We start from the raw sequence: 15,083 nt of genomic DNA, 5'->3' as shown, positions 1-15,083 counted from the left end.
TAGGTGCATTATTGAGACACTTGTTAATGTAACAGCATGGTACCAACACAGGAGATGGTTTTCCAGCTCAGGCTGGGTCCCACTATACAACGTTCCTCCCTCAGCTCTGATTCTCCCTGACTGCCCTGCTCAATTATTTAATGTCCAAAACCTATAAAATGAATGATCATGTGACATGTTCTTGATTTTAGCACTAACAACGCTTCCTGGTAAAAAAAAAAAGTCAAAGCAGAACATTTATTTTTCATGCCAGCAGAAAGTAACAGTCAGAACAGGAAGAGGGCACTGTTCTTTCTGCAGAAACTGAGCCAAAGCTGTCGAGAGTGGTCGGATGGACATCAAATATTCTCAGGCATCTTTTATAAAGCAAAATAGAAAACTATTGTCATATTCTAAAGTCTGAGAAACACAAACTCCTTCAGAGTTTCCTGAAATGATGCAACACATGTCAAAAATAAAGCCAATAACAAATGTGCAAGTACAAATCAACATGTTAGCCTTAAACATATTCTCCCACATTGCCTTTAGATGGCACACAGCCATCAAATAAATCCTGTGCACTGCTGATGGAGTTGAGGTCTGATGAATTATTGGAATCAGTTGTCTAAAAAAACATGAAATCACCCCAGGCCGTATTTTATTGTATTTGTTTTGGAAGTATGATTGGTGTGTGATGCCTAGTGTGTAGTTGATACTTACATGACGTTATGACTTGAGACATGTTGTGTTATATGATTCAGCACATGTGCATCTTGTGATTTATAGAGTTAGAAATCCGCAAAGACAGTTACATGTTTGATTATAATTTGGGGGAATAGGCTAAGCTTTTTCTGGCTGATTAAAAGCTTTGGGAGTTTGTCTTTAATTTTAAAGAGACGAAATATAATGTGTACTGGTCATTTATAAACGGCACCATCACCAGGCAGCTCAACTGTCCTGAGAAGGAAATGAGAAGGTAGGGACTTTTCTGGAAAAGGACGCAGCGATTGTTCCGCTCACCTGTTTGGCAGGAGGTGTTGAACTTTCACCACCAAAGTGGCATTGATGAGATTGACCACCTGTTTGCTGGTCAATTGCTGTACATTACCTACGACATGTATAAAATGGAATTAGCCGAATTGTCTGCCTGAATAATGAAGAGTTACCGAACCGGTTAAAATAGGATGTCAACAAGTGACGCAGGAGCTTTGGAGCTCAGAGTTGTAGGAGGAGAGAAAGCTACGCCTCTGTACAGCACAGCACGAGCAACACGGACTACAACTGCAAGGTATGTAAGCATGTCTTTAAAGCGCATTTTACCAACGAGTTTGTAATTCTCCTGTATTTAGTCTGCTTCGTATCGATCTGTTAAATGTTGACACGCACTTTGTACCTCTCCGTTTGTTTGCTAAGAGACTTTTTAACCGCGATGCAAGCAGTTATCTTGAAGAGAGAACAACTCACACTGAACTGCGTGTATGAATTGATATGTTTAATGTTTCAACGCGTGTCTGGAAACATAGACGTCTCCCACAGTCATATGATAACGCCTCACGAGTTATGAACTCATTTGAGTAAATTCGGCATTAAGTTTGTCTACTAATTTAACATTTTACTCTTGGTTCACTGTTCGACACTGAACACCATACTGTGTTTGACAGCAGAAGGAAGCGGGAATAACTTATGAAGAAAGTCGAATCTTGACTAAAATATTTTTTATATGTTATTTTGAATAAATACATGTGTCCTGTCGGAGTAAAGTTGTTGTTAATGATTCGTGTTACAATTATGTTATCCTTGTCTTTACGCAAATTGACAGATTTTTGAATAAGGTTTGGTGTGACATGCTTCTAACTCCTAGACGCCTCTGGCTGGAGTTAACATAATTGAATACAGGAAATATACAAGCAGATTCTGGACGTATAGGGTTTAAGCCTATTGTACCTATTATGTATCATCAATCATGTATTCATTAATTATGTAGCCTGTCCCATTTTTATTCCTAGCATGCATACCTGAGCCTGCATTTGTATTAGTGTATGCATTTGTCATACACTAAACTAACACTGTAATCCAGATATTGTAAACCAAGTTGATGTATTTTAGTTCAGTTTCAGTGGATTAGCAGGTGCATACATGCACATCCAATCCTGCAATGGAGTTGCTGTCTGTGCATGTCCAGAGCCCTACCTCTGTTGATTATCTGCCATCCTCCTGCTAATACCCTCTAAACCTAAATATAATGTATTCCCATCCATACCCTCAAAGATAAACATTTCCCCTGGAAATCTGACAGACACGAGGGTGTGGTAGGACAAGTCGCGCTTTGTTCAGTAGGCCTACACCTTTTGTTACCACTCAGTCATTGCAAAGTCATTAAGTTGTCTTCTGATGCATCTTAAAAAGAAGTTACGGTTGTAAATCATTTGCAGTGGTTTGAACATTACATGTATTTGTCAGTACACACCCACATTTTAGTTCAGGCTGGATCCATGTCGTTATGTAAGTTTTAGCTGGCAGATATAGGCACACACCCACAACGAGGCTGACCTCAAGTGAAGAAAACACCAACATACTTGTATGAGACACACTGAGTAATGGAGTGGAGCCTTACTAAGATAACAAATATTCATTAGCTTCCAAACTATCAATACAAACTGAGACACACAGCTCAGATAACATGCACGCTATGGCTGCAGCGTTGATGTGGCAGTTTGTATAGGTTTTGTCAATATAGGATTACACGTCACTAAACTTAATTTAACTTTTGAAGAATTTTAGCATCCAAACTAAATTATTGTGTCCTTTCCCCACAACACATTTGACCAAAACTAGTCCTCTAAAGGAGGGCTGGGAACCAACAACTATTTTCTTTATCAATTAATCTGTCAAAGATTATTTTTTAAATAATCTTTACGTCTGTAGAATGCTAGGAAATGGAGAAAAAAGGCCGCTAAAATTTCCTTGAGCCCGAGTTACCATTTACATTAATATGACAGAGAAAAGCAGAAAATCCTCTTGAATAGCTGGAACTAGAGAATGACAAAAAACAATAATCTATTATCAAAACTGGAAATACTAGTACTGCAGGAGTTTCTTCGGCAGTTACAAGGAGGTACTTAAAATTTGGATGAGTAACTCAGCTATCTTAAAAAATAATTATGATTTGATTAAAAAAGCTGAAATTATTATTTAAGGTAAAATGACAAAATACTTTGGTTCATTAATGTAAAAATATTTTCTGGTTTGCTTCATCTTCTTTGATGGTGAATCTCTTTGGGGTTTTAGAACATTTGTAAAATATATTTGCATATCTATGTTGAGGAGAAAAATCAGCACTCAAATAGAATTACAAATGACATGACCCGACATGTATGTTTGTCACAATAACCTTGCAGCTACAACAGGACTAAACAACAGCTTCTCATCACAGGCCTATCGCTGACAGCTTCAACTGTCCAAGTGCTAATATCGGGTGTGTTTGGATTTCTTGTGATGCCTCAGGGTGCGGTAAAATGAAAACACTTCATACCATCCACATGGAGGGTGTGTAGGCATTGGCACTGAAGTAACTGTTGCAGAGCATGAAGATCTCCCTCCCTCCCCATATCTCTCCCTGCTTCTCTCTCATGTCATGTCATGTCGGGCTTTTATATAATGGGCAAACAGGGATTAAGCTCTAATGAGGCCATTGAGTCACCCCTGAAGGCAAGGTGGATAGGGAGAGGCAGAGATAATTCTAGTGATTAAGTAAGGTCGAGAAAGAAAAATCAAAATGCTTCACTTTGTGATCAGTCGAAGCACCACAGGTTGCATAAAAATTCTGGCTCCTTATAAATTGCTGAAGTAGATTAAAAAGAGAGAAAGTGATCCTGGAATGTACCGTTGACAGACCATTGCTGTCATCTAATGTGTTATTTTTAACAAAGGTTGCCGTGACAGCGACATTCATATTTAGATATTCCCCCAATCTTTGTTCGTGTGTTATCATCGTGCTCAGCAGTTGGCATAGTAGTGTGGGTTCAGTGTTTGGCAGCAGCTAATGTGCATGTTTTAGTGACTGTGTGAGTGGGTGTGTTCGCTCTTAGCTTGGGTTGTAAGAGAAAGTGTGGAGTGAGCAGAGAGGAAGTGTTATATAACTCCTGCTTATCAGTCCAGAGCTGGATGAGGGAAGCATGGATGTTGGATTTTCCATGATAAACCTTATAAATGAATCATAAACTAAACCAACCTTGGGCTCTAGCGTTTATATTTTTCACTATATTTTCTATCATTTTATCAGCAAAATGATTATTGATTAAAAAATATTCTGCATAATGAAAATAATAGTTGCAGCCCTACTTTGAACTGGAAAGCCACCAATTTGTTTTGAACATTGAAGCTTAACTGTTGGGCTTACATAGCTATGGAGCATATGCACGAAGCCACTGAATATGCACCATTATCTTTTTTAGATCATAAATCCATCTTAATCTTGCCCACTGTTGAAAAGCCTCTGAGCAGAGCGCTTACTGCCCCGGCTGCTTCATACTGTGGCAGGCGGTATAAGAGCTGGAAACAGCAAATGTTTTGCATTTCTTAATTGTTTTGTCGATTTGTTAGAATTAATGTAAATTAATTGCATCAAACTTCTCTGGTGTTTGTTTTAGAGAACAGCAGGATGAAACATTGGGTGAAAGGTTCAAGCATGAAAATCAACGTGACGATGAAACCCCAACTGGACAGCAGTGTCACCAATCAGCCATCGGACAGGAAGAAATACACAAAGGTGACACACACACACATATCAGACAAATGCGTTGCATTTAATACACAAGAAGTATGTCTGTACTTCAGTAATCTATCTGGCCTTTGAATATACAGCAGTGACCAGAAGATAATCTTCTATTTTGAATCCATTACAGCACTAATATTAAGGGCGGACAGACTAAGGAAGGAAGAGGCTGCTCACTGTGGTGATTCAAAGGTCCAGAACCAGAAGCCCATTGGACCCAGATTTACCTCCTGCGTCTTCCTCACACTCTCCAGTAACCCAGACTTTGACGAACCAGAACTAAGTCTCAAGAAGAATTTAGCCCCCTGTCTGCACAGGTAAGAAAAGAAAGGAATGAGGACCTTGAGACAAGTATTAAATAAATGAAGTGCTGATGTATATTTTACATGATGTATTTATTATCGGCTTGTTTCTTAAATGAGTCTTGCCTTCCTTAAACCTTCCAAAGTTGGGTGTTGGTTAGCTGTACAGACCAATGTCCCAGAGACACTAAAATCACAAGCCGTTGCCAGCATTTAGTCAAACAGTAACTGAACCACTGAACCCTGTTTGCATAAGATTGTGACAGTTTATCTGGAAGGGTCCGCTTCTTGTACAAGGAAGTGCACCTAATTGTGTGACCAGTAGGTCAGATATGCAATTATGTGTGTTTGTCTGTCCGTGAGTTAACAGTTTGTACATATTTGTTTGTGTTGGCACTTCACACTACATGGACGATAAGAAGCTCTCACCGCCCTTTCAGGAAGCCAGACTTTATTATCCTTACGTACCTTGTCACAAGTCACCTACCTGTGGACTGATTTTTTGTGTGACAGTACTTCCTTCCTCAAGTCACCAATACAAGACAATTGGAGGTCATTTTAAGTTGGACTTCTCTTCTGGGGGAAATATTTAACTTTTTCTTTGAATATAATCTGATATGGCATGATATTTGCATTTGACATTGTGTAAGGTGGAGACAGTTTGTATGAGCATGTGCTGCACATTTCCCCTTGAACATATTTGCATGCCTATTTGAATACAATAGCCTTATTAATAGAGGTCATTGATCGAACTTGCTTTATTGGTTCAAGACTGAACACACCCGTTTAAGTGTCTGCTAGCCACCTGCCTATTTTCATACCATCCAACATGACCTTATATAGATATCTTTGTTTGAGTGTGATCGTGTCTAACATAAAAATACCTTGTAAGTGCTTTCATAAATGCCTATGAGACGTGGCTTTAGTGCACATGTGAGAGTGAGAAAACTGTTTAGTCAAGAGAGAGCGAAAGAGACGGAGAGGAATGCTGACCTGCCTGTTGATCCGCATCGTTGTGACAAATGTGAGACATCTAATCCCTCAAATGTTTCCCACAAAAAACATTACAGTAGAGCACAGGAAGACTGGGTGTGTCCATATGAAATGTGATATTGGACCATTTATTCTCGCTTTTACTGTCAGCAATAATATTTACGAAACAGTTTATTTTTACACCCTGATTATCATGTTCTTAATTGTCCTAATGTTGATAAAGTCTTGCTGTGTGAAACCTTACCTAACAAATCAAAATCACTTTCCAAATCTCAAAATCAAACATTGCACGACTCACTACATTAAAGGCCAATATATTTCACAAGCATTCTTTCCTAATTCTAAACAACTAAAGTGTCCATTGCATATCATTAAAAGTATATTTTATGTAAACGCACACAACAGGGTACTTTACATGAAGAATTGACGTCATCTCGATGATGAACTACTCTGTCATATTTTTCCTTAACGTCTTCATTTTTTATGTACATAACACATCTAGCAATAACAATAATGAAGTTTGTTTCTGTAACCCTTTTATTGTGAAACAAATATGTAATCAAAAAAGCTCCAAAGCAATCATATTCATCATATCCGATATATATTTTAAGGAAACTCAGTGTTCATATGTAGTTTAACAATTTACAATTAAGTTACGGGTGTAATCCTAAGTATTATGCCTAATGGTTTTCATGTCTTCTCTCTCCTGTTCTGCCAGTTTAACTGAAAAACAAAGGACTGAGAACAGCAACTGTCAGGTAAGAATTAACCACAATCTTGATCATTAATATAAAAATGTTTTAGGGTTCATGCTTGAATCATTACAATGTAGAATACCATCTAAAACAAATGTTAAATTGCACCTGCATTTCCAGTTAATCCAAAAAATATTTCCAACCAATCTTACAGTATCTAAGGCAACAAGTTAAAAACCACTGTAATTGTTTAAAACCCACATGACGTAATTATCTGTGAAAACATCACAATATAGTAAGTGACATTGTGTACTCCTTGAAAACAGATTGATTATTGTTTTAAGCGTTAGAAGGGATAGGGTGTGTGTGCTTTTGTGTGCTTGTCCTTGAAAATCTCACATCTTTCAAAATAACCTGTTTGTCAAGGCCTGAATCTCTGAAATAGTTACACCATGGGAACAGAAGCTTTAGCAAAGCTCTGGCCTCTGACATCACACAATTTGCAATACAAATAGCAGGCCACTGTTAAATACTTACTGTAAAAGCATTTTGCTTAAGCATGCAAGTAATTTGCAATGGTATGATAAGTAGATGACATATGAATATAGTTAGGTTTTAATGATACAGTTAGAGATAACTGATCTGTGGTTATACAAACATCCAGATTGGGATATTGTATGGTTGTATGAATTGTTAGATGTCAAAATAAATTTGAAAAAAAGATTTCAGATGTTTGACAAAACAAAAATTAGTAAACACAATCTTGTGACTTGTTGTCCTAACAGGTTAATGGACAAACATCACCATCAGACACCTCTATAAAGGTAGCCAGTGAATCTCCATTATCTGAAAGGATACCATTTTCAGCCAAGAAGAAAGAAGAGGTTATCACAGTTTTTTGCAATGAATTGGAGTCTAACAGGGACTTGAGTATAACTCACAGTTTCTCAAATGGGGAGTTTGCACCATATGAGTGTAATGGCTTACACAAACTTCCATTTGGGCCACAACCAAGGGCTGGCACTAGATCAGTTGAGTTAGAACAAGATCTAAAAAACCATACAAAGCTTGAGAAACATACTGACCTCCTGGAATTATCCAACCCTACTAGAACCATGTTGTCTCCCGCTGTGGTAACAGTTCTTGCCCCACACCACTGGAATAGCCGACCAAGACGGACCAAAAGACCTGAGGGAACAGGCAATTTGGAAGCCCAGTGGAATTTACAGGATGAGTCAAAAACAGGCGCAAACCGTCCACATGAACGCTTTCAGGAGACTGTGGACAAGTCATTGTCAGGGGAATCGCAAGCCCAATCAAGGATACCATGTCTGGGTACCAGGAGGAATACAGTGGGCTGGTCAACTACAAGTGATCCTGCAAGCTTGAACTATGAATCTAAGAGGAAAATGATTCAGACCGTCTCTGTGGATGTAAACTCTGGAAGGATAGATAATAGAAAAAAGGATGCAGGGGCTGCCAGCCCTGTACACACAGCTGCATCACCCATTTCACACCTCTCCATTGACCCAAATGAACAAATGATGAATCAACAAACAGGTCCTCAAGGAGGACTGTCATCTTTAAGTTCAAAACCAATAACCAGCAGTCTACTTCTGTCTTTAAGAAGATTCAACTCAAATGGCAGCAATTCTAATGCAGCCTCTACCCTCTCTGAGATAAATCCTTCGCCTCTGAACAGTTCACCAAGTCATCGAGATGGAAAATTATTCTCAACACACCTTTCTCAAATCTTTCTCAACAATAATGGGCAAGAGAGGTCCAAGCCCCTCCTCTCACCAGCGTCCATTTCATATAGGACAACGGAAACTGGGTCTGTCCTTTCCCCATTATCCTCCAATCAAAGGGGAACACGTTTCTTTTTAGCTTCACCCATGACGTCATCCCAAGATGTGGAAGACACACCCTTTACCCAACAACCTCAAACAATGAATAGGACCCAGTCCAGTCTTTTATGTTCAAAGCCAGCATTTCCAAGTAGAGGCCCATCAGAGATGCAAGAGAACTACAGGGTTTCAGAAAAAAGTATAAACGCATTCTCAGAGAGCTCTGACTCTTCACCCAGACATTCCCCATATGACCGGTCTGCTCTCCTAAAAACTCATTCCCTCCCTAGAAGGACCACCCTGACATCCACTTCCTGGTGGAAAAAAATTACACAGGAAGACAGTTCCCCTTTAACCCTCAATGATACAATGAACATCAAAGAAAAACCAAACACACCCTTAGTTCCACCCTGCAATAATAATAAAGACTTGGCCTCCCCAAGTCCAACTGACAACAGAATATTTAGTAGTCAAATCCTCAATAACAGAGACGACAATAACACAACACAGTCAGTTTGCAAAGGTAACATGAACCTTATTATGAAGACACATCTCAAACAAAGAAATGCTGAGGATGTACCTGACCACAAATCAGACAGGCTTGTCAAACAGCAATATGGCTCCAATTTGAACAACATTGAACCACAAAAGCCTAATGGTTTACCCGAAGTTTTGACTAGTTCTAAAGTTAGCAGAGCTACAGGGCAAGCCACACTGAGTCACCCTAAAGATCTCATCAGGCATGATGTAAATAATAGTTCATTTACAGCAAATGTAGCTGAATTACCACCTACTTTGCTAAATCCCAAGAACTCAAATACACTCATTGAGCGTAGCATCAAATACAATAATAATCATTGTATATCCAAAAACAGCACCCCCGCATATTCACACAAGGACTGTCAAAAGTTTAGCGAACCACCTCGTTCTCTTACTACCACCAACGCTCTCAATAGTCAAGCGCTTACCTCTAAAACTACCGTTGGTTTCCCCCTAACTCCAAACACTAAAACTAGTTCCTCCTTCAACTCTCATCCAGTTGCTTCACAGACCAATATTCATGCGTCATCATACACTGGCTCTTCTTCCCATACACACAAATTAACCAACACAGCCAATGCCACACCTCTTGGCTTTGAAAGAAGCTATGCTTCACTTCACAAGCCTCTCCACCCTGAAACTGTGTGCAGCCTGATTCCCACAGTCAATGCTACCACTAAAACAAACTACAGTCCTGTATCCGCTGCTTCCACCAGTTATTATTTTACCACTGGCAGCCATCCTGCAGCCACAACTGCCCCCAGCCCATCTCTCCGTACTCCTCCTGTCACTCCTGCCATTTCATCTTCCCCCATCACTATCACTGTTTCTTCTGCCTTAACCCCCCCTGCCACCCCTATTATTACTAGCCCCAACTACTCAGACACTTCTAGTCCTAAGGAGGGAAGGACATTCTCAAGCAGCCCAGAAACAGACCTCAAAAAACTGCGCCCCCGTGTAGAGGGAAAGAGAGTGCGACGAGTAACATGGGAGGACTCAGTGGATCTGAAGCATCCTGAGCTCATCACAATCGAGAAGCCAGAGCCATCTCGTGTCCCAATGAGCCTTCTATCTCCCTCCAGCTCCCCACAAAGTGTCAAAAATCCATCTATCTTTTCCTTTCTAAGATCAAGCAGTCCGATCACAAACACATATCCTCTTTGCTCCCCGAGCCCTAGGACCACCAGCATACAGGTGTTGAAAGGAGGGAAGTATCGATCCTTATCATCTGACTCCGCTGATTCAGCTTCCAGAGAGCAAGAGAGGTCTTTGCAAAGACCTAGTGACACTATGATCTTTGACCAGGGAAGATGGGACTTAATCACACCCAGACATGAGAGGACACTATCAGTGGAGTCTGGCACAGTTCAGTACCGTTCTTCTACTCCTCTCTCTCTCCCTCCTGACTTTTCAAGTGGTTATAAACTTCGATATAGCTCCCCACCTTACTCCACTCTCATGTCTACCAGGTCGACACAGGGAGAAACTAAGACTATAATACCAAGATCACCCCTCTTCCAACAGTCTCAGTCAAATGTTACCCCACTTCTTTCCATACGTACTAATCCAGTTGCAGCCATGACATTGTCCATGTCCAAACCCCCTCTGTCACCTTTCAACCAACCCCAGCCCCTATCTTTGCCTTTCCAACACAAAAATGCCACCCAGGGAAGCACAAAATGTAGGGTTTCAGAAACTGATCAAGTCAACAATAATTACAGTAATAACAGGAGCCAAAAGTGCCAGAATGGTCAGATATTACTTGTTGACAACAGACTTCATGAGGCACTCAACTCCTCCTCAACATGTGTAACTGAAACACTGGTTTACAATATTAAATCTGAAGTAGATGCATCTACAGCTGCACCAAATAACATCACACCTAAAACTTTGCAACATACCGCAAACATGGTTTCTGTGGAGACCAAGTTAAGTCAACAGTCAAACAGAGTGCAGAGTAAGGAAGCTACAAGAGAACAACGTAGTCATTCAGATCAGAGTTCCAGTGGCAGCAGCTCAACAGAGAGCCAGACCCCTGGTGAAAGTTCTAACAGAAGAATGAAAGAGAGTGTACTGGGTAAAAGCAGATTTTGTTCAGTTGAGAGCCACAATGAACAAAGCCCAAAGAGAAGCCGGTTTGCACTGAAGAAAAGTGTCAGCACACCAAACTCAGGTTTGCCAAGGTCAGACTCAGAGAGGGCCAGCAAGACCAATAACAAAATGGACCAGGTCATTAACAGACTGAGACAAACATTCAGCACCAGACGGTCTGATGATGATATATTGTTTCCATGGAAATGGAAGCGAGCCTCCCAAACACTTTCTGATAGTGGATCAAGTGACGTCAACGATATCACTGTTGAAAGTACCAAAAAGCTAGAGCAGCAAGAGCAGGAGGAAGGGATGCTGCTGGAGGACAATGAAAAAGGAACAAAGGGTATGAATAGATGGTCACAAAACAGATACACTATCATACCCCCCTCAGCTACTGGGAGCTCAATGGCAAGAGATGACTTTTGCATTTGGTCAGACAAATCAACTCCAGAAACTGACCAAGACGAGCAAAATGCTTGGGTAGAACACATGGAAAGTCAAAACCAACCTCATTTTACAATCCACAGCCCAACAACACACCATTTTGACCCTTACAATGACAACGGGACAGATTATAAACCATCAAACCAGTTCCTCTCTTGTAAGAGCCCTAACACCTCTGCTGAATATCCTACTCTGTACAGTAAGTCCACATCCAGCCCCAGAAGCCCCTTCTCGCCCTTCTCCTCTCTTTCCCCTGTCTCCCCATTTACCTCACCGGATGTTACAGATGACAATGTCTTCTTTAGCCCAAAGCTACAGCGTCGTAGAGAATCCCCCTCAACATGTGAGCCGGGAGGGGGAATTAACCTTGGGGGTTCAAGAAGAAGCCGGGCATCCACTGGTCCTCCAAGTGCAGGTCCAGGACAAGACAAGGAATGCTTGGCATCCTCCTATGCAGACTTAAAGTATGGCATTGAGCCTAGGAGGTCTTTTTCTGTGAGTTCGGTACTGTCAAGTCGACCCTCAGGGCCCGGTCGGATCTCCACTGGATCCAGGTTCATGAGTGTGGGTGACCTCTCTGAATCTGCCTTGACTTGTGAAGGCCCTGGTAAGGACTTGGATCAGTGGTCTGTTAATCCTGAATGGACCACAGAATATGATTGCCAACCCAGTAAGGACTGTCGAATGTCATATTTCAACAGCGATCCTGGTAAAATGAGATCGAGATCGCTTCCTCGATCACTGACCAGGCGCTTGGCAAATTGGAGCTCAGAAGTCTCCGCTTCTCCACCTGTAACAACCACAACCTCAAAGCCAGCCCGCCTTTGGAGCCCTAACATGAACACTTGTCACTTAGCATGGGATACAGAGGGCCCTCCAACCCCACCTCTAACCCCTCCCCTATCCCCAGTGTCCAGACTGATGTCCAATCCTCCCAGACTTTCCTCCCCTACCTTTCCCAGCTCGTCAGGAGCATCACAGCAAGTGGACAGCCAGTCGTCCAGAGGGCTTCTGCCCTCCAGAGGTTATGTATCCAGCCTTAGCACCTTTGATGAGTCTTCAGACAGCAGCTCAGACACAACGACAGATGATGAATATTACTTAGAAACAGGTGAAGTCGAAGAAAAAGAAAAAGAGACAGAATTGTGAAAGCAGAACAATTGCTTTAAATCCTCCCTTCTGTCAAGTCTCTTTGATCCTGGACTTCATTATCAAGAAAGATGGACTAACATCTATTATGTGACCTCTTCTGCTTGTCTCCTGTTTTTTCTTCTCTGCTCTTTCTTTGTCACAAAGAAGACGTGAGAACAGTTTATATGCTGCATGATTTGCTTTTCAAAAGTGGTGGCTGCTGTCACGTCAAAAACTCATTATATGAGCAAGCATAATATTATCAGCATAGGTTTAAAGATTATGATGTATGTACAGTATACTGTACAGGACTGCACATCTGCAATCTGCATTGTTTAAGATTTATAGTTTTGACAGTTGCATGGTATCAGAGAGGGGTGTACATCTTTGTAGTTGTTTGAATGATCAAACTACTGTGTAAAGTCAGTTTTTACATCTTATCATAAGGTTTGCATTTCATCCTGCTACTTAACAGTGCTGAAGTTATGTTGATAAATGTGCTATCATGTGATATTCCGTCATCTGTTTTCTTCTATGTTTAAAGATTGAAATAAATTGTGGTAAATTATTATTATTATTATTAGTCTTTATTAAACAAGGACATTGCATTAAAAAACACATTAATCTCAAAAAGAAAAGAGATGATTTATGCCAGATTTCCTATAATATAATGTCCATCTGCAGTCCCTGGGCAGGTACAGATACAGCAATCAATAAATGTTGTAAACTTAAAGCAGATTTATTTTCTTAGTGTTGTTTGAATAGTTTAATAAGTGTTGTTGTTTTTTATTCTGAGATGAAATGTAATTCTACTGAATGTTAACATTATACAGTGCTTGCTTTTATTTGCACAGTGGCAATCTAAAGTCTTAATATATCTATTTTATAAATAAATGTATTTCAAACAATAACTAATGTTTTTGGATGTATGTGTGTTAAATTAGTGTTTTATCTTAACAAGTTGGGTACACTCTTGGTGCTGCTTGATGTCACATTATCGAGCCTTAACCAGCATGGTGTCTCATCGCATTATTTACAAGCCATCATAAGTGAAAAGGTTTGCTGAGTATTGGCATGACAAACAGAAGATTTGGTGCCCAAGGCCACATTCCAGTCTATAGGCAGGTGGTTTTTAATGACCATGTTAATCACAATGCTTTGCTGGGTGCTATCTAATTTAAATAGTGTCTGCTTTAGGTGGGGCTTCAACAGTTTCACATTATTCAAGTGGGTGTAGCCTTTTTGTTCTTAGCTGTGACAACACATGAACTGTTTTGGTGATGGTTTGATAAAACATCTATTACACTGGGTGGATTGAGTTGTAAAATTGTTGCTGTATGTGTATGTTTGCTGTGTACGTTGTGTCCTTGTTTTTCCATTCGCTGTGTCATTTTTACCAGAGAAACTTCCACACTGAGACAATACAATCTGCTTCGTATTATTAGCAATGACATCAACAGGGAAGGGAAAGGCCTGACTGCTTCACAGCATGTGTCATCGTCTTCAAAACAATGATTTGGAATCTGTTTTTCCATCCTACCTTATGAGAAAAGTACAGCACTGGTAACACTGCAGCAGTGCAACACTTTCTCCAGTCAGCAGCCTCATCCAGAGCCCTGGGTTCTCTGAGTAAAGTATTTTTGTATGGCACTAAGCTGATAAGAGAGGCTGATGGAGAGCTTATCTAGTATTTTACAAGGCTCCAATAGGCTGTTCGTTTTGTCTTTGGGAATATAGCCGAATGTACTTGGCTTGTATACTGGATGTATGTAAAGCCCACAGAAATACATGTTTTTCTTGTGTAAAATCTAAGATAAATTCTTACTTTATGGTATAACAAATCAACAACCCAAATACAAATGATGCAGACTAGAAATAATTAGTATTTTACCTAAAAGACACATGACAGCATTATCAGCTTTGACCTAACAATAAACAGTCTGTTTTGAGTTAAAAAATGTTTTAGCATTTGATTGTTTTTTTAATTTTGTAATTTCAACATGCAATCAAATAATCTGTTCCGGTTTACTTCACTTTAGCCTTATTCAACTGTATTACTGTGTAGTTAAACTGTAATACTTGATTACATCCCTGAAACAAATCCTTTAAGTATTGAATGTGTTTCACAGTAAGAAATCTATTTGAGATGTAATAATTAAATGATAATTTAGTGATTTTGTACCTCTGAATTATGTTTTAACATGTTGATGTTCATTAACCACTGCACTGGACCGATGCACTACTCCTTCAAAATAAAAGATATTTGAAAATGTTTTTGTCCATT

General features: G+C 40.0%; 1 protein-coding gene across 1 annotated transcript; it reads left to right on the top strand.

Annotated features, from left to right (window-relative positions):
* The first annotated feature begins 988 nt into the window (after nucleotides 1–988).
* LOC115025323 (uncharacterized) lies at nucleotides 989–15,071 on the top strand. The gene is made up of 5 exons (XM_029457450.1): nucleotides 989–1,267; nucleotides 4,629–4,747; nucleotides 4,884–5,070; nucleotides 6,767–6,806; nucleotides 7,529–15,071. Exons 1-5 carry the CDS (start codon nucleotides 1,164–1,166, stop codon nucleotides 12,815–12,817), a joined length of 5,739 nt encoding a protein of 1,912 aa, XP_029313310.1. The 5' UTR covers nucleotides 989–1,163; the 3' UTR covers nucleotides 12,818–15,071.
* Nucleotides 15,072–15,083: the final 12 nt, after the last annotated feature.

Source organism: Cottoperca gobio, chromosome 20, assembly GCF_900634415.1.
Source record: "Cottoperca gobio chromosome 20, fCotGob3.1, whole genome shotgun sequence".
Lineage (NCBI taxonomy): Eukaryota > Metazoa > Chordata > Actinopteri > Perciformes > Bovichtidae > Cottoperca > Cottoperca gobio.
Note: the sequence above shows the minus strand (reverse complement) of the source record. Positions and strands in the feature narration are given on the sequence as shown.

Bases quoted from the DNA above. Each gene is read 5' to 3' on its own strand.
- LOC115025323 (XM_029457450.1), top strand. From the start codon at position 1,164: ATGTCAACAAGTGACGCAGGAGCTTTGGAGCTCAGAGTTGTAGGAGGA. The intron at 1,268-4,628 runs GTATGTAAGCAT...TGTTTGTTTTAG, and splicing joins ACACGGACTACAACTGCAAG to AGAACAGCAGGATGAAACAT. The intron at 6,807-7,528 runs GTAAGAATTAAC...TTGTCCTAACAG, and splicing joins CTGAGAACAGCAACTGTCAG to GTTAATGGACAAACATCACC.